General features: G+C 41.3%; 2 protein-coding genes across 3 annotated transcripts in view; one reads left to right on the forward strand and one right to left on the reverse strand.

Moving 5' to 3' along the window:
* GNL3 (G protein nucleolar 3) overlaps nt 1-24,319 on the forward strand; it is a 133,843-nt gene that overhangs the window by 12,625 nt on the left and 96,899 nt on the right. The gene's annotated exons all lie outside the window — the stretch shown is intronic.
* The window catches only part of PBRM1 (polybromo 1), a 112,622-nt gene continuing 88,503 nt past the window's right edge, over nt 201-24,319 (reverse strand). Inside the window, exons 24-32 of one of the 2 annotated variants that reach the window (XM_056129235.1) lie at nt 23,569-23,726; nt 19,246-19,429; nt 17,596-17,806; nt 16,567-16,768; nt 12,968-13,132; nt 9,428-9,583; nt 6,175-6,245; nt 5,850-6,066; nt 201-2,957 (exon numbers count right to left, since the gene is read on the reverse strand). In XM_056129235.1, the coding sequence (XP_055985210.1) occupies nt 2,785-2,957; nt 5,850-6,066; nt 6,175-6,245; nt 9,428-9,583; nt 12,968-13,132; nt 16,567-16,768; nt 17,596-17,806; nt 19,246-19,429; nt 23,569-23,726 (1,537 nt within the window). In that variant the 3' untranslated portion in view covers nt 201-2,784. The remainder of the gene's footprint in view (nt 2,958-5,849; nt 6,067-6,174; nt 6,246-9,427; nt 9,584-12,967; nt 13,133-16,566; nt 16,769-17,595; nt 17,807-19,245; nt 19,430-23,568; nt 23,727-24,319) is intronic. The other variant, XM_056129234.1, reaches the window with a different exon arrangement.

Here is a 24,319-nt window from a genome sequence, read left to right on the forward strand (position 1 = left end):
CATTCTGCTTCTGGGTATACAGTCTACGTCCTGAATCAGGGGTCTGCACGCTGAGTTTCACCTCCACGTGAGGAGCTCTCGTCTCTGAAAATGGCAGCTTTGTCTCTGTTAGCATAATATCAAGGCTTGGTGGAATTATGTCTGCAGGAAACTTATCTGACACAAGTTTAAACAGAACAACCAAACCTGGTTAATCCAAATCACTTTGCAAACTCCATTTTTATTTGGATTAAAAAGCTTTAGATGAACAAACATATGATACATACATGTTATAAGACTAGTTACCACTGAAACTTCTTTGATACAGAAATAAGAATAAACCAAGTTTTAATCATGTCTGAAAATGTTCAAGCTTAAGTCAACAACACCAATTTAGAGATATTACACAAAGAAGTGTCCCCTTCTCAATTCTTCCTCATAGGAAGAGAAGGGTAAGCTCAGAAACAAAGCAATTCAAGGCCTTTTAATCAGTTAGCTGACATACTACTTTAAACCTATAGGTTTTTTTCTGCACATAACCAAGTCTCTTCCACATGAACTTACATTTTGTAATCATTTAGGCTATTGTACTTTCTAAGCCATATTGCTACAATTCCTAAAATTTATGGAAAAAAAAAGATGAATGGTTTACTTGTACTTTCTTAAATCAGGACTTTTTTTTTTCTTTTTTGGGAGATGGCTGACTTCAAATTTATATCCTAAATATTAACTGATATTCTCCCAGTTAATGTACAGAAAGACATGATTCTAAAATAAATACATACTTAAAAAAAAAACCCAACAACTTAATTAGGGCCTGCCTAGTGGCCCCCTGGCCCAACTGTGCACTGCCTTAGGGAAGCCCTTGGCTGCATCCACGGTTGCTACAACACCTCTGGGAAAGAGCCCAGAGGAGGAGTGCTGTGGCTTCTAATGCCCCACTCAGCCCACAGTGAAGAGTTTTAGAGACTTCTAAAAGAAGTCTCATTCAGACCTTAAAGGGGAAATAAAATGGATACATGAAATAAATAAATAACTTAACCAAAATTAAATTTCAGGTTCTTTGGTGTAATTCAAGGATGTCGAGAAATAAAATAATCTGACTGTAGTATACAATCCATGATGATGATTCAATGGCCCAAATAATTAGGAACTGAAGATTTCCTTATCTGATTCAGTTAACAGTAAGGTACTGACATATGACTGCAATACATTTTCTTAAAATTCAGATTTAAAATACTTGATGCATACTGAGATCCAGTGGTTGACTATAGGCAATTAAGTTATAAGGGCCTCATGTATTTAAGGTATTTAGATACAAGAGACTTCATTCCATTCTACACTTTTGTCCTCATGATTTAGTAAAAATAGTAATTAAATATCCAGGTATTGATTCATACCAGATTAAAAGGAAAAAAAAAGTGTCCTCTGAGAGTCACCTTCCTTTCCATTCACAAACAACACACAGCAGTGGATGCTCTACCTCAGTGGCAATCATGCTATTACAGTAAAGCAGGTTTTAAAGCCACACGGTGAAAATACTGTTGCATGTTTGATGCTTTCTGCCTGTACCTGACTGAACAAACTGTCACAAACAGCCTTTAAATATTAATCCCAGGGTCACGTAAGAGCACTTTCTTGAATTATGGTTCCCTTCTCCTGAAATTCAAAAGCACAAGCTAAATTTAAAAATGTTTTAGAAAGTCTTAAATTTCTGCTTGAGAATTACAATCTTGAAAGAAGAAAAAAAAGCCACATCTGGTAAGGAAGGAATAAAGAATACTAAAACAGATCTGCACATGCAGGCAATCTACCTCTCATAGACATCCAGGTTAGGTTAGGCATTGTGTTTGAAAGTAAATCACCTCCATGTACACCTCAATGCTTTCTTCAAGATGAACTTCAATGTTTTGCAATGTGAGAGATTTAAGTATTCAAATCGTCTAACATGTCTAGGTATAAACTGTGGATTAACTATAAATAGACCAAAAATACCCTTAAACTTACCTGCCGAGACTAAATATAACTCAGGATTGTGCACATGTTCTGCAAAAATGGTGAATGGACTCCAGAGATGTCTACTTTAGCACCTCCCTTTCTAGGTATCCGGGAGGGGCCAGGACACACAGCACTGATTTCGTATTTCTCTAATGAGCCGTTGCAATACAACAAATCCGCTCTGTCTGCTAAACATCTAGAACCTACATAACCTTTCAAGTGAAGTGAACCGTCACTTCAGCTCTGACAAACAGCTTTTGTGAAAGTGGCTTAAGATATTCAGGCACATGAAACAGACAAAAGTATACTTCCCTCTCTAAGATGTAAACTAGGACCAACTTCACATTTCATTGTCAATGTCAACTTCAACTAATCTGTAAACTCTTGTATGTGTGTTATTTTTTTTCATTTTGTTTGTTCTTTATAAAAACAAAAAAGAAAAAGCCCCCCAAAAACAAAAAAACAAAAACCCCAAGCCAAGACAAAAACCTCTGATGGTTTTAGTTCCATGGCAACAGGTAAAAAGATAAAACTCCAAGTCTACATATATAACCAATTAGGAAACTGGTTTCAAACAAAGGAAACGTATGCAAAAAAATCTTTGTGTATTTGATAGTCAACTTAATATAACAAAAACAAATTGAAATAGCTTATTAAAAGTGTCCTTATATAAAAATGGCCTTGTGATGTACAGTAAAACGCAATAAAAATGTCCATCCTTTGTTCCTCCCCCCACCCCAGTAACTAAAATGGCTACTGTTCCACAAAACTCTTTATGCTTCTATAAAAGAAACGTAATTGATGTGATTAAAGGTTTTCTAGATTGTATGCTTGGCGAATGTTGAGGGTGTCTCGGAGCATCAAATCCCGAAGGCGCCAGAGGGCATCTGCCATGGTGGTGTGGGCCCCTTTACTTTTAAGCCAGTGAGAGGGAAGGCGGCTCTCCTGTTCTTTTGACAGGTGAACATCACGTCTCCGAGCTGAAAATCAAAGTAGGGAAATATAAATAAGAATTTTCATTATTACTCTTTCTTATTTTTACCGGGGCCACACCTAGAGACATGGGCAGACGGTTTAGTGCTTGGCCTGGAAGTGAGAGGGCCTGAACTTGGGGCCACACCCCCACCCCCATACACACTAGGCAGATGCTCTAGCCACCGAACCTGGCTCCGAAGTAGCAATGACGAGGTCACAGATTTTCCTTTCATCCTAAAATCTGATAAAATTTGGTAAAAAAACCCCACATTATTTATTAAACATGAATTTCAGATTTACAAACTATTTCCGAGTTTGGGCTGGATAAATAGTACAGTGGGTAAAGACCTTGCCTTGCCTTGCCTTTCATACAACCAAGACAAGTTTGATTCTTGTGTTTTTGTTTTTTTTTTTAGCTTTTTGGGTCACACCCGGCGATGCTCAGGGGTTACTCCTGGCTTTGCACTCAGGAATTACTCCTGGCGGTGCTCAGAGGACCATATGGAATGCTGGGAATCGAACCCGGGTTAGCCTTGTGCAAGGCAAATGCCCTACCCGCTGTACTACTGCTCCAGCCCCGACAAGTTTGATTCTTGGCACTGCATATGGTTCCCTGAGCAATGCCAGGAGTGACCCTTCAGCACAAAGTCAGGAGGAAGCCTTGGACACAGCCAGGTGTGGCCCCCAAACAAAAAATCTATATCCAAGCAAATATTCTTTATTTCCTGGGGGTTCTGGGCACTGAACCTGGGACATCACACATGCAAGGCAAGTGCTTAAGTGCTGGGTTACATCCTCAGCCTTACTTCCAACCAAATTTTTGGTATCATTTATTATGCATCTTGGTTTTGGGAATGACACTAACTAGGCAAGAATGTCTTTGTTACACGCTTTATATCTTAGAAATTATCTAATTAACAAAATGATTTCATAAAAGAGCCAAAACATGTCACATTTTTTGCAAAAGTTATACACAATGATCTATTACTAATAGTTTGTTGCTGTTTTGGGGCTATATATATGGCAGTGCTCAGGGCTTACTCCTGATTTCTAATGTTTTGTTGTGGGCACCCCTAATACATACTTTTTAGTTATTAATAATTTTGGGGGGGCAGGGAAGGCCATACCAAGCAATGCCCAAGGCTCAATTCCTGGCTTTGTGCTCAGGAATCACTCTTGGCGGTGCTTGGTGGACCCTATGTAAGGCTGGGATTGATATGGAATTGGCTGCATGCAAGGCAAGTGTCTCAACCACCTGCCTCCCCTGAAATGACAGGAAAGGGAAAATGACTCCCCCCCCCCCCCCACACACACACCCAGCAGTGCTCAGGGACTATTCTCCTGGCTTGGTGTTCAGGGGTCATTCCTGGTGGTGCCTGGGGACCTTGCAGTGGCAGGGATCAAACCCGGGGCTTCTGCATGCGAAGCATGAGCCGCCTCCCTCGTCTCGTAACTACCTTCCTTGCATTCTTAAAAAATACAATTCTAATTTGGTTTAGAAAGAAACAGAAACTTCAAAATAGCTTTCTAGAACCTAGACAAGTTCTTTTATTTATTCTGGTTTTTTGGACACACCCATCAGCCAGGACTTACTCCAGGATCTGCACTCAGGGATCACTCCTGGTGGACTGTGGGACCGAACTCAGGACAGCTGTATGCAAAGTAAAACCCCTACCTGCTATACTATATTGCTCTGGCCCCTATTTTATTTATTTTTGAGGTTTTTTTTTTTGGTGGCCACACCCAGAGGCTGTCAGGGGCTACTCCTGGTTCTATGCTCAGGAGTGACTCCTATTAGAATCCATGGATCACTGTGTGTTCCCAGGAATTTGAACTAGGGCTCTAGCTGAGATGGCAGCAGGTCATGTCAGTGCCTTGGATCCTGTACTCTCTCTGGACCGAGGAAAAATTATTTTAGTGCATACTGAATACTACACTAAGTTCGCTAAATAAGATGAATAACCTGACAGATTAATACTAATTTAAAAAACTGAGATAAAAACAATTTTTATCTAAATGCCTCAAAACTAATGCCTAAATGTTTGAAAAACAGAGAACATTCATTTTAAAAGTTGACAGTGATGTTGATGACAAAAGAGATTTGAAATTTAAAAAAAATTTTGAGTTTGTAATGTTAATATATGGGCTGGAGCAATAGCACAGCAGGTAGGGTGTTTGCCTTGCACGCGGCCAACCTGGGTTCGATTCCTCCATCCCTCTCAGAGAGCCCGGCAAGCTAACGAGAGTATCCCGCCTGCATGGCAGAGCCTGGCAAGCTCCCCGTGGCATATTCGATAGCCAAAAACAGTAATAACAAGTCTCACAATGGAGATGTTACTGGTGCCCGCTCGAGCAAATCGATGAACAACGGGAGGAAAGTGCTACAGTGCTAATGTTAATATACAAAAGAAGCTCTAAAACCTTTGTTAAATATACACCTGACTTGTATAAGCAAAATGGGTGTTGGGACCAGACAGTATAGCAGGCAGGGCACTTGCCTTGCACATGGCCGACCTGGCTTAGATCTTCAGGATCCCATAGATCTTCAGGATCCTGAGCCCTGACAGGAGTGATCCCTGAGCGCAGAGCCAGGAGTAAAAAAGAAAAAAAAGCAAGCAAGCAAGAAAGAAAAATGGCTGTTTATCCTATGACACACTATGCCACAGCAGCCAAAGGATTCCATTTATTTTGTTTTTTAGGTCACACCCAGCAACACACAGGGGTTACTCCTGGTCCATGCACTCAGGAATTACTCCTGGTGGTGCTCTGGGGACTGTGTGGGATGCTGGAAACAGAACCCAGGTTGGCTGCACGAAGGCAAATGCCCTACCCTCTGTGCTATTGCTCCAGCCCGGAAGTTTATATTTTGCAAGGATTGTGTGAAGGACTTTCCTTACCTGCAAGGGTCTGGTCCCACTTGCTAATACTGTTGGATTCAGCAGTGAGTCCTTCAATGTATTTCAGGTAGGCCTCAGAGTGGAGAAGCCGTTGGGTCTTTGGTGGTGGCGCCACAAACATGGGTGTTGATGGCTGCTGTATGACTGGGGGTCCAGCTGGATGTGGGCCAGGATATGGAGGTGGTGCCTGTTGCCCTGGAGGCCCCAAAACTCCCACCTGAAGGAAAAGAGCAGAGTGAGGAAAACAAAATACATGGTACGTGCTCTAAGAAAGAGGATATTCTGAATTCTACTGAGTACTAGAAAACCCAACTTTGAGGCTTACCTGCTGTGCATATGGACTTCCACCTGGTGCTGGAGTCCCTACCATAGGGGCCACTCCTTGGTTCATCACACCTATAATTCAGAACGCAATGGCGCAATTAGAGGCTTCTGGGTTGAGAAGACTGAAAAACCAGTCAGATAAGAAATGATGCCATTTGCAAAGCTAACTTAGGGCCTGCCCTTGAATTTTTGTTTAATAGGAACCCTAAGTAGCCAAAATGATGTAACATTAAACTGAAAATTTATATTCTTTTGTTCCTAGGCACTCTTTAAGTACTATGTTAGTATAATTTGTCAGATGAACATTACTTGTGTATGAACCCTACAACCAACTCCAGGACTTTCCCAGGTAAGTTATTATGAGAATTCATCTCTTTCACCAGGTATTTTTTTCTTGTGGGAACTACATTTTCCTGCAAGTGCAGCTGAGGCAGTAAATGGCCCCGGATTTGTGCTCAGCAGTTCAGTGTGCTGGGGCACCAGGGTCACAAGGAAAGACACTGCAACTCCAGAGTTAAATGAGCTCTGAGAGGCTAGAGGCACATTCTTGTCCCCTCACAGGCCACCAGCACCTCTGGTTCCATAGGGAGCCACAGGGCTGGCAGAGAGGAGAGCTCCAACTGATATATCATCACTCTGAAAAGGGATCATCTGGAAGTAGTGCCACCAAGGCTATTTTCATTTGACTATTCAAATGTAAATGAAGGGAAAGTGAAGATTTCATAGTCCTACTTCATCTGTAATTTATACCTGGTAGTAATTTTGTGAAATTCCCTTGATGACTCAAAAAAAGAAGTGATAATCTGCCTCATAGGCATGAGTTGATAATAAGGAGATACACTACATTTTTATGTCTGGGTTACTTTAATTTCAGGACAAAGAGTCCTACTATTCTGATGAAATAGAGAAACAGGCAAAGAACCCAGTTCACTGAAAACTATAACCAAAAGCCCTGGCAAACTGTTTCAACTGTAAGCTCTGTTGGCTGCACATAAGTACCAAGAGAAGCTAATTTCATATTCTATAGCTTGTCTGAATTCAAAATATTTATTATTTTGACAGGGGAGAACTAGCCCAATACAGTTCAGAACTACAGTTCAGAACTGCTAAGTTTTATTTCAAGGAAGTAGTAAACATTTATTCAAAGTAAAAATAAGCTATTTATAAAGCATAAAATTTATTCTTTCAAGTACCCAGAACATCTGGACTACCATGGAAGGATTCTGATGATGTTCTGTGAAGAGACTGGGGGGTAAGTTGCTGCTCCAGCAACGTACGTAGTGATCCCCCCCCCCACCCCCCATCAGCTTCCACACCCACGAGAGTTCCTGAGCTGCCAGTGTCAATCCTGGCTGGGGAGCACAAACAGATCAGTAACCCTCTCTTCCTCCATATTGGGGGAAGCAGATGAGAACGTGGGCTGAGTCATCAGAAGAGCTCACTTAATTATCCTTTCCTCAACATCTGATCAGACACATACCTGTGAGGGCACTAACAAGTATTCTTTTCTGTCTTCCTGACTAAAATGAGGTGTGCTGTGCTTCAAGGCATGGAGAAGGGAGAGTTGTACCCTAACACCTACCAAAAGATAGCCACTACACAGAGGCTACAGAGGAGGAGGCCACTTCTGCTGGATGCACAGGATACCCCTTTAAAAGTAACTCATAACTAACTATAATAGCAACTGTCACATGGGTTACCATCTTCACATCTTCACAGTGAAGCCCCTTTTCCATGAACAGTCTCTTTAAACTGTTTTGTGTGTGTGTGTGTGTGTGTGTGTGTGTGTGTGTGTGTGTGTGTGATACTCGGCGATGCACCGGGGTTACTACTGGCCCATGCACCCAGTAATTACTCCTGGCGGTGCTCAGGGGACCATATGGGATGCTGGGAATCGAACCCAGATCGGCTGCGTGCAAGGCAAACGCCCTACCCGCTGTGCTATTGCTCCAGCCCCTTCATGAACAGTTTCGCTTCTCAAGAGAAGCTGGAGCAAACACTTCCATCAATTACGGCCATTATGTAAGCAAGGTGGTAGGCCAAGCCACTGGGTTTGCTCACCCTTCACACTGCGAATCCTCATTTGCAACTTTGTATGCCTCTATAACCAATAAGCAAATATTTCCACATTTTAACATCTGGGTCAGGCCTTTAAACTGCTCTTTAAGATAACTGAACAAAAGCAACTTTGAATCACTTTTGGGGACACTGCTGGGAATTGAACCCAAGGCCTCAGACATGTAAAACCTATACTCCTCTGCTAAGGCATATCCTTGGTCCCATCACCTGTTTGTTTGTTTCTGGTCTACACCCAGTGGTGCTGGGGGGCCACAAGGCGCTATGGATTGAACCTGGGTTTCCTATGTGCATGTCCTTTGAGCTCTCCCTTGTCTCATGTCAACTTTAGGGTCATTCTCTCCAAGTAGCTCATAGCTAAGGTAAGTTGATGATAGCAACTGATAGGGGAATTTGTAATTTTTCTTTCATTACAATCTTTAAACTTACTAATTAATTATAAAGTAAAAATATAGCTAGCTGGACTCCATTTTTTATATTTCATATTTATATTTTTATACTTATATTTTATATTAAAAAACTTGACCTGTTGATAGATGAACCTTCTGTTTAAAGAACCTTCTATTCTTTAAAATATTATGTCATATTTCTTAGGGGACAAAAGTAGTTTTCTGCAGATACAGAAAATTACTTGAGTGTCAAATCATTCCCTCCTGTTTTTCTTTTGCTGAGACAGACAGACTTGGAGAATCTTGAAGAGAATTACTTCTACATTAGTGACTCAGTAGCCCCTCTGACAGGGCTGTTTGAAAAGCAAGAGATTGAGCAGGACTTATTGCTCTAGGGGAAGAAATTTACTCATGAGCAAAAAGTGCTCCCTTTTAGGAAAGTATTTTCGTATGTGACTCTGGACTACCAATGTAGGAAACTTCATTCACTGACACAGAGGGCATGCATGACCTTCTAGGATATGCCTGGCTTTCTGAACACATGCCAAATTGTTTGAGTCACTTTAGAGCATGCCTTCTGCCTCTTGGTCTTCTGAGGCTAGTCTCTGACATATGTCCTGTGCTACTGCTGAGCCCAAGGGCACAGGGACTGCTGCTGATATCCCTGGGACTTTCAATGAAGGAAGGCCTGGCCATGATGGGCAGCAGGTACCTCCTGGAACAACTGGCTGAGGGAGGAAAAAAAGAATGAAGATGAGATTAATGAGTGAATGAGGATGAAGTTCTTACCCGGTGGTGGGATGCCCGAGAGGCCGGGCACACCTGGTGGAAGATGGTGGGGTGGAAGCCCCCCAGGGTGAAGTGGCTGCATGCTGCCCATGCTAACAAGGCCATCAACTGGGCCCTGCAAAGGTGGAAGGCCTGGCGGATAGCCACCCATCATGCCTTGAAGGACACAACAAATTTCAGACATGCATCATTAACATGCAACATGAGCTAAGTAATAACAACACCCCCCAACCCCATGCAACTACTAATGAATAAAGCGTCCTTAGTACTGCATGATATAACAGCAATTAGTGTAATTATTTTGTTGCAATAATGAACAAAATAAAAAGTTACAATATGAAACCCAACATTTCTGGATGAATTAGTACTTAGTATATTATATTCTGTAGTTATTTTCCCTGGGATAAATACACTGCAAGTTTTCAGTAAAATGAGAGTAGTTCCAGTTAACAGTCTTTCCACAATCATGATCATTGCACACTGTTCAGAGTGACCAGTTCTGCCAACTGCAATTCTAACTGAACATAAGAAACTCTATTATTCCACTCTGCCCACACTCATTTGCTGATCATGGGTACACATGAGGGGAAATTGGAATGGAGGGAAATGAAGCGCACAGCCCTGATCAGAAAGCATGATTCTCCAGCCGAAGGGAAAGCGTTTTTCAGGACATCTACATCCACTCTTTCTCTCTTCTAGCTGCACGACTGCTGCTTAAGAATGGATCATTCCTGGGCTTGAGCTGGGGCAACTGCTAAAAGCCATCATGGCACATCAACGTTAGTTACCAAAACATGAAAATGATAAAACCTAAAGTCTCCCAATCCAACCAAAGCTCTGGTCACTTCGTAGCCTGAATGTGTACCTCAGGAGGAACAGCTGGAGAATCGGGCTCTGCTGACACGAGAAATGTCAACTGTCCTCACCGTCTCCAAGTTCACAAATACCCTCACAGTAACCTTTTATTAACAGGGAGTACTTTAAATGAGGTATAGAATTTCTGTGAACAGAGGCTTTATTCCTTTATTATTCCTTTATTTTTTTTAAGTGCGTCTTCACATGACAAAATAACTTTCTGTTGGTTAGGGAAGAGCTTCAATATATAAATGTGTCTGGCAAAAAGGAGTTAAAGGAAGAAAATAATTAAAAAAAAAAAGTCAAAGACTCACCTATCAAAAGACCTTTAAAGCCATGACATTTTTAAAAACAAGGAAACAACTTGACTTTCCTGAGATTTGGAGCGAACACCACGTACCGAGTCCAAGGCTTCTCCACTTGCCTTATCCCCCAGCCACTGCCATGATCTTTGGCTAGAGCTTCTTGCCCAAAGGGATGGTGGACGAACTGGTGCCAGGCCTCGTTTTTATAAAACACTCTTTGTGGAAGGGTTCTGGGACATAATGTAAAACTCCAGAATCTGAAAACTACGCTTTTGATTTTCCCTGAAGAATTACTTAGAAGATACTTAATTATAGAAACTTAAGCTTTCTAAAGGTAAACAACTACTGAAAACCCTGAGGTTTGGTTCAGCCGGCTTCATTAGTCTTATCTAAGCTGACTGGAAAACATACAGTTACACAGATCAATAAACTTTTAAATAGAAATACCTCCATATATGAAATCGAGTTATACATTGTTAAAAAAAGAATGAGCATTCACAGAGCAAAAACTACTTTTGAATAAACATTAATATCTTAAACATGAGGCAATCCAATGCTACCAAACTGCCTTTTAACCACATCACCAGATACACGTTTCAGGGATCAGCAGGTGGGAATTTAAGAATGTTAGGAGGCTTTGCTTTCAATTACAAAAGCCCATCTGAACACAGCCTTCATGGGCTGTGGTTATAGAAATTACTAAGAATCAAAAGACACGACGCTGTCTTCATTAAACTGTACTTTGGCACTTATTATCCCAGTCACATGAGTTCAAATGAGCTTCGATGCTTGTAAGCAAAGCTGGCCTCAGACAGCAACAAGGCTAAAACTTAGAGCTGAAGAACCAACCTGTCAGTCCATGAAAAATCACGCTCCTGGCTTCAAAGCTGCCACGGTGGACCAAAGACTGGTTATTGTTGAGAATGTGTACCCTCCACTCCTGTGGCCGAGTAGGGCAGCAATCACTTAATAACAGAGTGGGGGCTTTCTGGAAGGGGCTTGGATCCTCCTCAACCACCAGAGTTCTACGATGTTATTCCCCAACAGGGAGCTAAAATGCTGCAGCTGCTGTTTTATTTTTTATTTTTAGCTGTTTGAATCCATTTTGCCAATGTGTCCCTGGACATTGTAGTCAAGGACGCAGTGCTACAGTATCACATATCAAATGAAACAAAACAGGATCTTAACAAGGGAATTCTAGCTTTCAAAGTCCCCACATTCAAGGCCTGATTTCTACAAACCTCTGGAACCTCAATAACCAAAATGGGCCATGGAATAGAGCAGGCGATTATGAAATTTGTTAGATCAACATCAGTTACACTGAAAGTATCGAAAAGTCATGATTCAGATGTGCTTTGGCGAGTGCAACTGCTGAGCTCTGCGACAGTGCATTTGAGAACTTGCCATCACGAAAGGTAAGAGCGACAATGGAAAGTTACCTTATGCTACTCTTCCTTAGAAAGCAAATACAAAAAAAAAAAGCAAAAACGAAAACAGCATCCCAATGAGTTCTGCCTTGAACAACACTGTCTTGGACTCCCTGCAAAGAGGCCAGATGGCTTGCTTCAGAAGAAACACAGGTGGCTTGCATGGCTGTACTTCCTCACCAGGCTCAGTGAGATCATGAACGCGGACCCTCAAAGTGGTCTGCAGGCTTCTCATTGGTTACATGTATAAGACAAGCATATTCAATTCAAGAACAGCCAGATTTGCTATGGCTACCAGAACAGAGACGACACACACAAGCAAACCACATTCATAATTTTCTTTGAAAAAAAAAATGTGACTGGGATACTAACAGAAAATGCAGTTTAATGTAATTAAATAGAAAAGCATTACAGAGTGGGCACAATGAATTGAACAAGGACTTTGTATTCCACTTAGCAGTCATGCACACTGGTGACCAAGAAAGGATTTATAATTCATGTCAAAAATCCTTTTGAATGGTCAGTCTTTTAAGGATGGCTGCAGTAGAACAAGGAAAACTGAATACTGGAATGAGACAGGACATCAACATCACCTAAAGACTAATTTTGTACTTTCTCTTAGGCGCCCCTCCAGAACAGAATTCAAGATCTTTATATATTTTCCGCTATGCCGCTCTACCAAGAGCTGCCTGGGGTGAAGAACATCGCCAGACCCTGCCCACAGCCAGGGAAGAAGTGCTCCCTACCAATTCCCAGGTTTGGGCCCAGGGCCCACTTCTGGGGCAGAGGGGAGGCACTGGGAAAGGCGATTTAAGGACAACGTGGATGATTTCAAACTTTGACTCTGTCATGAGAAAAGTCTAGAAACTGTGGCCTACTCCTCACTGGAGAAAAAAAAAAAATGAAGGAATTTCTTAAAGTGGAAAAAAAATGGTCTTAGCTCCTGTTTTTACCTGCAACAGGTGTCAACTGCTGATTGAGCATCCCCATTGGTGTTGGTGGTGGCACCACCCCCATGAGAGCCCCCACAGGGGTGCCTGCTCGGGGAGAAGCACTCGGCTGCTGTTGCTGTGCTGCTCGCTCTCTCTCCTGCTGCTCAGCAACTTTAGCTGCCCGCTCTGTAAAGGCATTTCAGATTTTCAATTCTGTTTTTAACCCAGGAATTCAAAATACCATCCATTGCATTCAACAGGACTAGTGAAAACACAGGCAACAGTTCTGTCTCAATGGAAGGAACAGTAGATGACTAGTCTCAACACAGGAGGAGTCGGGCCGATTTCACTTGATAACCTAGAGTCCAGCTTTCCTATCCCATCTTGAGAACTGGTCTGCAAAGATTTCAAGAATGTTAAGACTGCAACACACATTCAGAAAGCACAGGTTTTATTTAAACACGTCACCAGCGTAACCAACGTGGTTAATCTCACAAGGCACCCTGAAGATGAGAAGCACTACCATTATTCTAATATTAATAGCATTACAAATTATTTATAATTTCAACATGAAGCAATTCCATGGCCCATTGTAATTTTTGGCACAATTGTTACTTACTATATTTTCCTGATTCCTTGCACCCAATTTTACTAAGAATTGAGGACTCTTGTCATTAGTGTCATGAGGTTTAGCAGCTGAAGAAAATTAACTCTGTAAGGGAAAAGTAGCTTACTGCCTCCTCCACAAGGTTTTAGGAAAATATACACTAGTTTCTACATTCTAATTATTGAAGCAAAGAGATCATGTTTAATAAACCCCGAGGGATAAATGCATGATACTCCAGGCTACAGTCATAGAAGCAGAGAATTATACATACACATATGAAGCAATGGACGATGTACTGACAGAACCAGGTTAACTGAAGCTGAGAAGTTCAATACGAACCAAAAATCATCCCAAATCAGCAAAAAATCCAGAATTCACTCTTATCCTACCCAAAGTGCAAGAGCAGCACTTGGATGTGCCAGTACTGGGTTGTAGATCACACCTGCTACATCCTCTGACTCCTTTGAGCTATGCTGTCTGTATCTCCATAACCAGCAGCTCCAACAATCACAGTCCATGTCTTTTTGGGAGCTGGCTGTTTGGACTCTAATATTAGAGACTCTAGAAACATGTATTTCCAAGCGCCTACAAGTCATGCATGTTTACTGTTCATTAGTAAGAAGTCCTCTCCACTTTTCACATGAGCAAACTGAGGCTGGCACGAAGGTAGTGACTTGCCCAAGGAAACAGAACGAAAAACCTGTGGCCCTGATGCTTGGTAGCACACTCCAAATGCCACATACTGACCCTCAACATGGAATTCAAAACGCTACTGTTGGCTGAACTCGGAGGGGGGAAATATTTGAGGTCGCATGTCTTTAAAGAGAATTAAGAAGCAACAGCTCCTGTCCTTTTAGTATGAGAATATGAAAATCAATAAAGTCAAAGCCTCCTTGTTGCAACAGAGCTGCCTGCATATACTTGTCATTACTTATGAACATGAGGGACAAAGGCCAAATGAACAACCTATTTCCTTAATCTAATAGGGAAAAAAAAAAGAAAGATAATCTAGACCCCCACATTAAATTATGGTATCTTCATTACATAAATGAGATTAAAATGGGAGAGTGGAAAAAAAAAGTTAAAAAAAATTCAGGCTGGTGGAATGAATAATGACTTAGCTACTTATGGGTTCTTTCTAGAGGAAGTCCAATTAGGCTGTCTTGGAAAAGAGTATTTTAAAATTAAAGTGGCCAAACTCCAAACATTGGTTTTTGAATCCAATAGATCAGAGCATCGAAAGTTCAGATTTCTCAGGCAGACACCGATGAGTCATGAGTCATGGTTCTCACTGAATTTCAGGCTTCTCATGGAATCCCTCTGTGACTTTTGGAGAATCTCCCAGAAGCCATCCTTTCTTTGTCTTAGCCCTGCTGCAGGATTTTCATTACTATAATTATTTCTAGACACACTTCTCTTTGCTGTTTGCACTCTAAGCAATCCCCCAGTACTGGCTTCATCTGCCCTGGAGCAGGCTTGACATCCTGTGATTTTTTCACTCACCTAATTCTGTATGAGAATATGAAAATCAAAAAGTATATTTCCTTATATCTTTGCTTTTATCACTAAGGTCAGAGGTAATAAAATTCTCAGAAGTTTTAGTTTCTTACTTATGGAACTAGGGTTCTCAAAGAATGCTTTGGAAAAATAGCCGTCCTTTAGAACATTACTAGGTATTACATAGACATTTGATCAAACATTACAAAAAAAAATTTTTTTTTGTTTTTGTTTTTGGGCCATACCGGTGGTGCTCAGAGCTTATTTTTGGCTCTGCACTCAGAGATCACTCCTGCCAGGTTTGGAGACTATATAAGGTAGCAGGGATCAGACCCAGGTAAGCTGTGTGCAAGGCAAGTAAGTGCCCTGCCTGTTGTACTATTGCTGTGTCAGGTTTTAGGAAGCTCTAAAAGTACCAGGTTAAAAAAAAAAAAAAACAAAGTCTTTTTTTTTAAAATGGTAAATCTTAGGATTTTAATATGTGAACATGCACTCCAAATTTCTAAGAGAAAGTTTTATGGTGCTTCTCAAACCAGTTTGACTACGAGTGTTTTTTTCGATGAACATCTTGTAGAACTAAGAACTCTAAAGATCCTTAAGAACTCGAAGACAATTTATGAATGTCTTTGGAGAATTCAAAACTTTAACAAAGGAAATAAGCTTAACAATAATTTTTAAATAAACATTTGCTTTTGCTGAAAAAATAATGGACTTGAATCTGGCCAAGAGTAAAGGTTGACCGCTGTGGTCAACTCTTGAAAGATGGCTCTAAACGCAAAATTAACAATGACATACAATTTAAAATGGGGAAGAAAAATCAGCTCTAGGGGAAATAGTCCTGCCTAACCTAAGTTTAATGAAAGTCAAGACTAATATTAAAAATGAAAAAACCCAAACGAAACATCTCTTCACGTATTTTTTCTATATGGCAAAGACCAACATAATCCTACACGGCCCAAAATGATTTAATACAGAGTGAAACAAAATGAAGGCAGTTGAGCTCTATCAAACACCCATTCCGCCCTCTCCCTCCTTGCTCTAAGAACCTAACAACTAACTATGAATGCAAATATAGCACAGACCAGGACAGCCTGGGACATCAAGTGTTTCAGGCTAAAGTTTAAACATCAGGCTTTATAAGAGCTGTATCAGAAGGTCACTGATTTTGAAAGTCCCTTTTCAGATGACTTTTAATCAAAATTACACTTAACAACCTTTGTATAAGCTCAACACATGTATGCTTATGGGACTCAATGACAGAAGAAAGTCACACTTTCTAACAGGAAAAGTCAGAAATTTGGGGAAATAAAAAGCTATACCAAGACCAGAGGCTTAATCAGGGGCAATGCTTGCTCAGTTAGGAGAAGGCTCAAACAGCTGAATGGGAACCAGCTGAGACAGTCCCCCAAAGCTCATGTGTAAGTGGCAAGAACAAGAGTAAAGCCTGAGTACGTACATTCCTGCAAAACACCCTTTTCCTAGAAAGCTGAGACAGTTGGGCCTGATTGCTATTTACCTTCATATTCTGCTTTCTTTGCTGTCTCAAGATTTCTCCATTCTGTCCCCACCAATCGGCTGAGCTCACCAAAAGAGTAGTCCGGGTGCTGGGCCTTAATCACAGCTCTCATCTCACTGCTGAAGAGGATATAGCCACTCATGTTGATTTTCCGCTTGGAGCCTTCCTTCTTTGCACTGCCTTTGGCTGACTTTGGAGTAGACTGCAAGACAGAAAGCTCTTATAGTGCATCAGAACACTGCATTTTGTTGGCTGTTTCAAGTTTTTGGAAACCAGGAATATGTAAGTTAATAATTACTATTTTATAGATATGTTTCGTTTATAGATGGTCATTTTCATGGTCAAAACAATTCTCTTTCTTGCCTCTTAATATGTAAGAAATAAATGAACGTTGGGGCTGGAGCAACTTGCTGTGGGTAAGGCACTTGCCTTGCACGTGGCTAACCCGAGTTTGATCCCCTTAAGCACCGCTAGGAGTGGTTCCTGAGTGCAGACCCAGAACTAAGTCCTGAGCACCATCAGGTGTGGACCTCCAAAACAAACAAAACCCAAAAATACGCTGGGGCTGGAGAGATAGCACATGCATTTTGCCTTGAAAACAGCTGACCCGGGTTTAATCCATGACATTCCACATGGTCTTATAGTCTTCAGAGTGATTCCTAAGCACAGAGATAGGAGTAAGCCCTGCACTGCTGGTGTGGCCCCAAAACAAAAAAACAACAAAAAAATCCCATTTACACACACTAAAGGCAGGCCAGGAGATTGCTCAAAGGGTTAGAGTGCATGCTTTGCAAACACAGGAGGTCCTGGTTGGACCCTAGAACTGATGGTAACTCAGGGTAACCAGTGAGTGTTACCAGATATGTCCCCAAACCCCTTCACCAGGGGAAGGGAAAAAAAGGTGTTTGTTCCTGCACAATTCTGACTTGCAGTTCAATACTCAGGACTGGAAATGTCCTTACTTTGATTTGAGTCTGCTGCAAATCTAAGCTGTGAATAAGACAAGTAATAGGAACTTGTCAGTTTCACCTGTGGGGGTGTGTAGGGCATAAGATCCAGCTCACTGGACAGGGGAGTCTGAAGCTGGGGTAGAGAAGGAGGCTCAATGACCTCACTATCTTCTTCTCCCATCTCTTCCATATCATCATCTCCACCTTCTAACTCAGCAAATTTTGCTTCGAGCAATTGAATCTTCTTTTCCAACAAAGGTGATGGCTCCTTCTGAGGAACAATTGGTTTTCTAAGAGAAGTAACATAGAAAGAAAAATCAAATCACATACTATCACTCCAGAATTGTTCAGAAAGCTGTGTTCTGCCTTAATAATTAGAAAAGTTTCAGCAATCTGTACTCTAAAAACAGCAAAGGAAAGAATTTAAATGTGTACAGGGATTATGGGATTATGTTTTGATAAGCCATCATAAGATGAAAGTATCCGAGCTGAAAATGGTAATTGGGACCCATGGCTTGCTACTGCTACCAAAGGACAACATACTGCTATTTCAACAGAATGTCAATGTCTTTCACACCACTATGAAAAAAAAAATCCATGCTGAACTACTATAAATCAAGAAACAACTGTATTAACAAAGTCATACATTATACAAATGCTTACTTTTAGAGGAGTCGGCTAAATACCTACAAAAGCATTAAGTCCAAAGCTGGGATCTAATTGGCCAAATACAGCCAAAGAATTTTCATAATTTGGGATGGGGAATGGTTCAAAGGGTTGGAGCACATACCAAGCATGTGGGAACCCAGGGATTTGATCTTTGGCACCACATGGTCCCCCAGCACTACTGGAAATTGCCCCTAAATATGGCACTAGAAGAAGCTCGAGAACAAGTATAGCCAATAAACAAAACCCCTGAAACCTCAAATAGAATTTTCATAATCTGTAGAACTCTTCAATTCTGTAACAAGTAGGCTATGAGCTAGAATGAAAGATTTCTCCCTTTATTACTATTACTAGAATCTATATCAAGGTCACTATTAGAGGTGATTCTCAGAAGACTGTGAGGATTTTCCTGTATTTTCATTTTTTGGTTTTGGGCCACACCCACGTTGGCTAAGGTTTGCTTCATGTGATGCTTTGGGGAACATGTGCGGATATAATCCAGGCCTCCTGCATGCATGCAAATTCAACTGTATGAACTTCTCTCTGATGCTAATTTTTTTTTTTTTGAGGCAGGGAGGGGAAAGTTTGGGTACATCTGGCTGTGCTCTGGGCTTACTGCTAGTTCTGAGCTCAGGGAACCAAATGGGGTGTTGGGGATGGAGCCCAGATCAGTTGTGTGCAAGGAAAGTGCCCTACCTGCTGTACTATTTCCCTAGCCCTTCTTAGCCCAATCTTTAAATTTTTGGTTTGGGGCCACATTTGGCCAGTGTTCAGGGGCTATTTTTGGCTCTGTACTGAGGAATGTCCCCTAGTGGTGCTTGGGGAACCATATATGGTGCCAGGGATTAGAATTGGGGTCATCAGGATGCAAAGCAAGTATCTTAATCCTTATTTTACCTCTCCAGCCCACCCCAATCTTTAAATTCTCTACTTGAGAATTTCTTTCAAGTTCACTTCTCCAGTTCATGAAACAATGAAACTGTGAACAAAAACCATCCTGAGCTGTATGCTATTTTAATATCAGTGAGTCAAAATGTTTTTTCCTTAGGTTTTCATGCTTTACCTGAAATAATAAATCTCGTCGTCTACTACTTTTGCAGAGAGTGAAAACCTCTTAAGTCCCTTGAATTTCTTCATCTGTTTGTCACTCTCATTGTAGCGGCTCTCACAAAGCAGAACATCATTTTCTGGTATTTCAGTTGGCCTGCAGGAGAGGAAGTCCTTGAAAGACAACACAGCACATTTTCCTAAAAGAGAAAAATGAAGGAAATTCAAAGAATAAATTATGACTATAGCTAACAATTATTCCACAATTTCCTTTTGCAGAGCCTGCTGATCTCAGGCTCTATGCCCAGATATCACTCCTGGCAGTGCTCAGTACACATATGTAGTGCTGGGGATCGAGCTGGGTGTGTGCAAGACAAGTGCCTAGTCCCCGAACTATCTCTCAACCCCCAAATTTCTCTTTTTTAAGGGAGGTTTTGGGACACACTGGGAGTGCTCAGGGTTCATTCCTGGTGCTCAGGTTACTACATATTATTCTAGGGATCCAAACCAGGATTGGCCAAATGCAAGGCAAGTACCTTCTCTCCTATTTCTCTAGCCCTTCATTATTTTTGAATGAATATATTCGGGTCAGAGAGACAGTTGGGTGCTTGTCTGCATTCAGCTTGCCCATGCTGGACTTTCAGCATCTATATAGCCCCCTGAGCACCACCAGGAGTGATTCCTGGGTGCAGAGCCAGGAGTGATTCCCGAGTACTGCAGGGTGTGGCCAAAAAACTAAACCAAAATAAAAAACTAAAACCAAAACCCCATTCATATGATACAAAAGATAAAAGATATAAAGGATAACAAGTGGCACAAGTGCATACATGTAGAGGGCTGAAAGATGGGTCAGTGGCTGAAGCACCTGTCCTGTAAACATAAGGTCAGAAGTTTAATTCTTGGTGCCACCCACATGTGTTAAGCATGATCCTGGCAATCTGCTGTTAATTCTTGGCAGCTGTGCTTTCGTGTGGTGCCAAAAGTGATCTCTGCAGCAAGGTAGCATGTGAGCACTCTGAAAGGCGACATGTGTGAGCACCACAATTAATGTATAAGTACTATATCTAAGGGACTGTGATCCTGGGAAAGTACCATGACTGAACACCACAACCTGATGTACAATTCTCAGTGAGCACCAAAGCATAAGCACCACAACCATGCATGTGCCCGACTCCTAGACATCACCCCATCAAAAGAGGAAAGGTCAGGGGGAGCAGATACACACACAGGTAGCAATGGAACAGAATTCAATTTCAGTATATGTGCTGCTGAAGCAAGCACTGGGAACAGAATTCAGAGTTGGAAAATAAAACATGCAAAGTTGGAATTTTATGGGCGATTACTTTCCAGAAGACTTCCAAAACAAAACAATTGAAAAAAGAACAGTCTCTTCAAGAGATAGTGCTGGGATAATTGGATTTCCAGACACAGAAGAATGGAGATGTTGAATGGAGTAGGATTTCTAGACTTCATGCCATATGCAAAAATTAACTCAAAGACTTCATTGTAAAAGCTATAACTACATGACTCTTCAATTTCAATTTGTGACCTTCAATTAGGCAATGGTTCTTAGACGTGATATCAAACTAATAAGCAATCAAACTGAATTTTGCCAAAATGAAAAACTTTTTTGGGAGTGGGGTGAACTATGCCAGATTGTGCTCAGAGCTTTCTTTGGGCTCTGTACTCAGGATCACTCTTGGCATGCTGGGGATCAAACCCGGTTGGCTACAAGAAAGGCAAGCTTCCTACCCACTGTACTACTGCTCCAGGCCCCAATCCCAATGAAAAAGCTATGTGCTTCAAGGGACACTACCAAGAGAGTGAATACTAGATCCTAAAGAAGGAAAATATTTGCAAAATCCTTATGTCCAGTATAGTCTAGTATCTAGAAAGTATAATAATGATATACAGTGTATCAATCCTATAATAAAGTGAGACAAGTAACCCAATTAATCAACAAAGGAGAGATAGCTCAAAGGTCTGGAATGTTTGCTTTGCATATAAGAAGCCCAGATTTGATCCCTGGCACAAAATGCCTTCAAGCATTGCCTGAAGCAAATTATTAACAGTAAACTGGAAATATCCCCCAGCACTGCTAGGTGTGGCCCCAAACCAAAAACTGAAATAATTAAAATAATCTCTGGCGCCACATAAGGTCACCTGAACACAAAACTAGGAGTAAGCCCTGAGCACCACGCCCCCCTTCTCCACCCCCAACAAAACCAACACAAAACCAAACAACCTAAAATCAATAATAGCAAACCAGGGTTTGGTTCTTTACTTTTCATCTTTGGGCCACAGCCTGGCTCTGTGCTCAGGGATTACTCCTGAGTGCTTGAGGTCCTTAAGGGGTGCTGGGATCAAACATGAGCGAGCCACATACAAGGCAAGTGCCTAACCCACTGTACTCTCTTGTAGGTCACCAACATATATTTTTTCTTTTTCTTCGTCTATTTTTTGGCAGTACTCAGGGGTTACTCCTGGTGGTGCTCGGAAAACCATATGGGGTACCAGGGATCAAATCTGGATCAGCCATGTGCTAGGCAATCACCCTGCCCATTGTATTATCACTCACGCCCTCCAAAATAATTTTTAATCTGTTAATTTCCCTTTGGTTGTAAGTGCTGTGTTTCTTCTTTACAATCATGTATAATTAATATAAAATTTCTAACCAGTAAGCTCTGGGAAAGTATTCCAAAAGCTGTAAATTTAGAGAAGCTAGCGTAAATAAACTACAGAGTAACAGTGTCAGAGGAAACAGAATAGCTGAAAATAATGACAGTAAGTATAAATAAACCTGAGAAATAGAATGCCATCATGAACTCTCAGTACAATCACTGAACAGAAATCAAAGTACAAATCCTTCATATTTTAGGAGTGGGAACAAAACTACCACTAGAATTTTAAGTCTCATGCCTATAAAAGTCGTTTATCTGTTTTCCTAATTTTCTACTTTATTCCTTTATATTATCACAAATATATTTGTCAAATATTCGTATACAAATAAATGTATTTGTATTCGTATACAAATAATGTCAAGAGATATATTTGTAGACAAATATATCTACTTTATTCCTTTATATTTGCATGTTGACACCCTGAATGAACGGTCTGATGTTGGGGCTAGAGCGATAGCACAGCAGGCAAGTTTGCCTTGCACATGGCCAACCCGGGTTCGATTCTCAGCATCCCATATGGTCCCCTGAGCACTGCCAGGAGTAATTCCTGAGTGCAAAGCCAGGAGTAACCCCTGTGCATTGCTGGGTGTGACCCAAAAAGCAAAAAAAAAGAAAAGAAAAGAAAAGAAAAGAATGGTCTGATGCTCTTCGTGTTCCTGGAGCGAGCAGATGCCATTGGGATACACTAGCATGCAACAGGGACGAATGGAGACGCTACTGGCGCCCTCTCGAGCAAATCGATGAGCAATGGGATGACAAGTGATACAAGTGATTCCTTTATATCTCCATGCTATAGTTATAGAAATTCCTTTAATGTGCACACAGGTTCACATCAGCTCTCTGCTCATCCCTCAGGAGCTTTTCCTCGCCAAAGTCAATTTCTTCACACTATAAGAACTACTCTGAGAAACAATGGTACATCTACATAAGAGAATTCTACAGTCACCAGGAAAAAGGAAGTCATAAAATTTGCTTATAAATGAATGGACATAGAGTATTATGCTGAGTGAAATGAATCAAAAGGAGAGACAGACATAGAATGATTGCACTCATCTGTGGGATATGAAAAAGCCTAATATGAGACTATTATCCACAGACAGTAAAAACAAGAGCTAGGAAGACCGGTCTTACATTTTGTGTTTGTTGCACTGAAAGTTTAAAAGTTTAGACATTCCCATGGTTTCTTTCCCACATCCCTCAGGGCTCTTAAAATCACATAGCACTTCTCAAGAGGCTTTTGCTGGGGTGGAAGAGATAGTGCAGCAGGTAGGGTATTGGCCTTGCATATACCCACCTGGGTTTGATCCTGACACCCCATAGAGTCTCCCGAGCTGCGCCAGGAGTGAGCCCTGAGCCCAAAGAGTAAACCTCGAGAACCAGTGGGTGAGGCCTAACGACCACCCTCTGCCCTGCCCAAAAAAGATGCTTCTGCTGTCATCATTAACTAAAACAGAATCTCCCCTCAACACCACTCTTTATACTTGGCGTTATTCTCACTTATTGCCCTAATTACAACCTGATCCTCTCTATGTAGTCCAGAGACTACAATTTTTTATTTTTTATTGCTCTATAGAAAGCACCTAAAACAATGGTGTACAACAAAAGCGTGCAATTATTGTGGAATGAATGTACTTACATGAAAAGACATAAATACCTACCCAGAATACATGTCATAGGGCAGGTTTCTTCCAAATTACTCAAAAATACTTCTTTTTTGTAGAACATTTTTGTGGGTTCATGTTCTGTTTCTTCTGGATGAATGAAGATGGGGCCATAAAAATATGCGGCTCCATCTCGAACCCATACCTTTTCAATTCTTGGGGAAAAAAAATGGAGAAATTCCATTAAAACAGAATTCTGAGAAATTTGATTCTTGAAGGATTAATTCAACATAAAATGAAAAAAGTTCGTAAATATGTCTTATTTAGAGAAGTTTCATTGTTTGGATAATAAGACATTCTCCCCACCTCCTGTAAATAGAAAATACTGGGAAACAGACCAAACATTCATCTGAGAGAGAACTGTTTTGAAGTCATCCCTGGTGGTGCACAGGGGCCACCTCTGGCTCTACGCCAAGCCTGAAAGTGCTGGGAGACCGTATGTGATACCAGAATTTGAAGCAGGGTGGTAGTAGCTAGGGCTGCATGCCGGGCACATGCAGTAACATTTTTCTTTTTGGCTTTTTGGGTCACTCCTGGTGATGCTCGGGGGTTACTCCTGGCTCTGCACTCAGAAATTACCCCTGGCAGTGCTCAGGGGACCACATGGGATTCTGGGAATCGAACCCGGGTCGGCCGCGTGCAAGGCAAATGACCTACCTGCTGTGCTATTGCTCCAGCCCTGCACGAACCTTTATACTACCTCTCTGGCCCCTGAAAATAGGTATCTTAATACCAGGTAGAAAAAACT

The sequence above is a fragment of the Sorex fumeus genome, unplaced genomic scaffold (genome assembly GCF_029834395.1).
Source record: "Sorex fumeus unplaced genomic scaffold, SorFum_2.1 ptg000072l, whole genome shotgun sequence".
NCBI lineage: Eukaryota > Metazoa > Chordata > Mammalia > Eulipotyphla > Soricidae > Sorex > Sorex fumeus.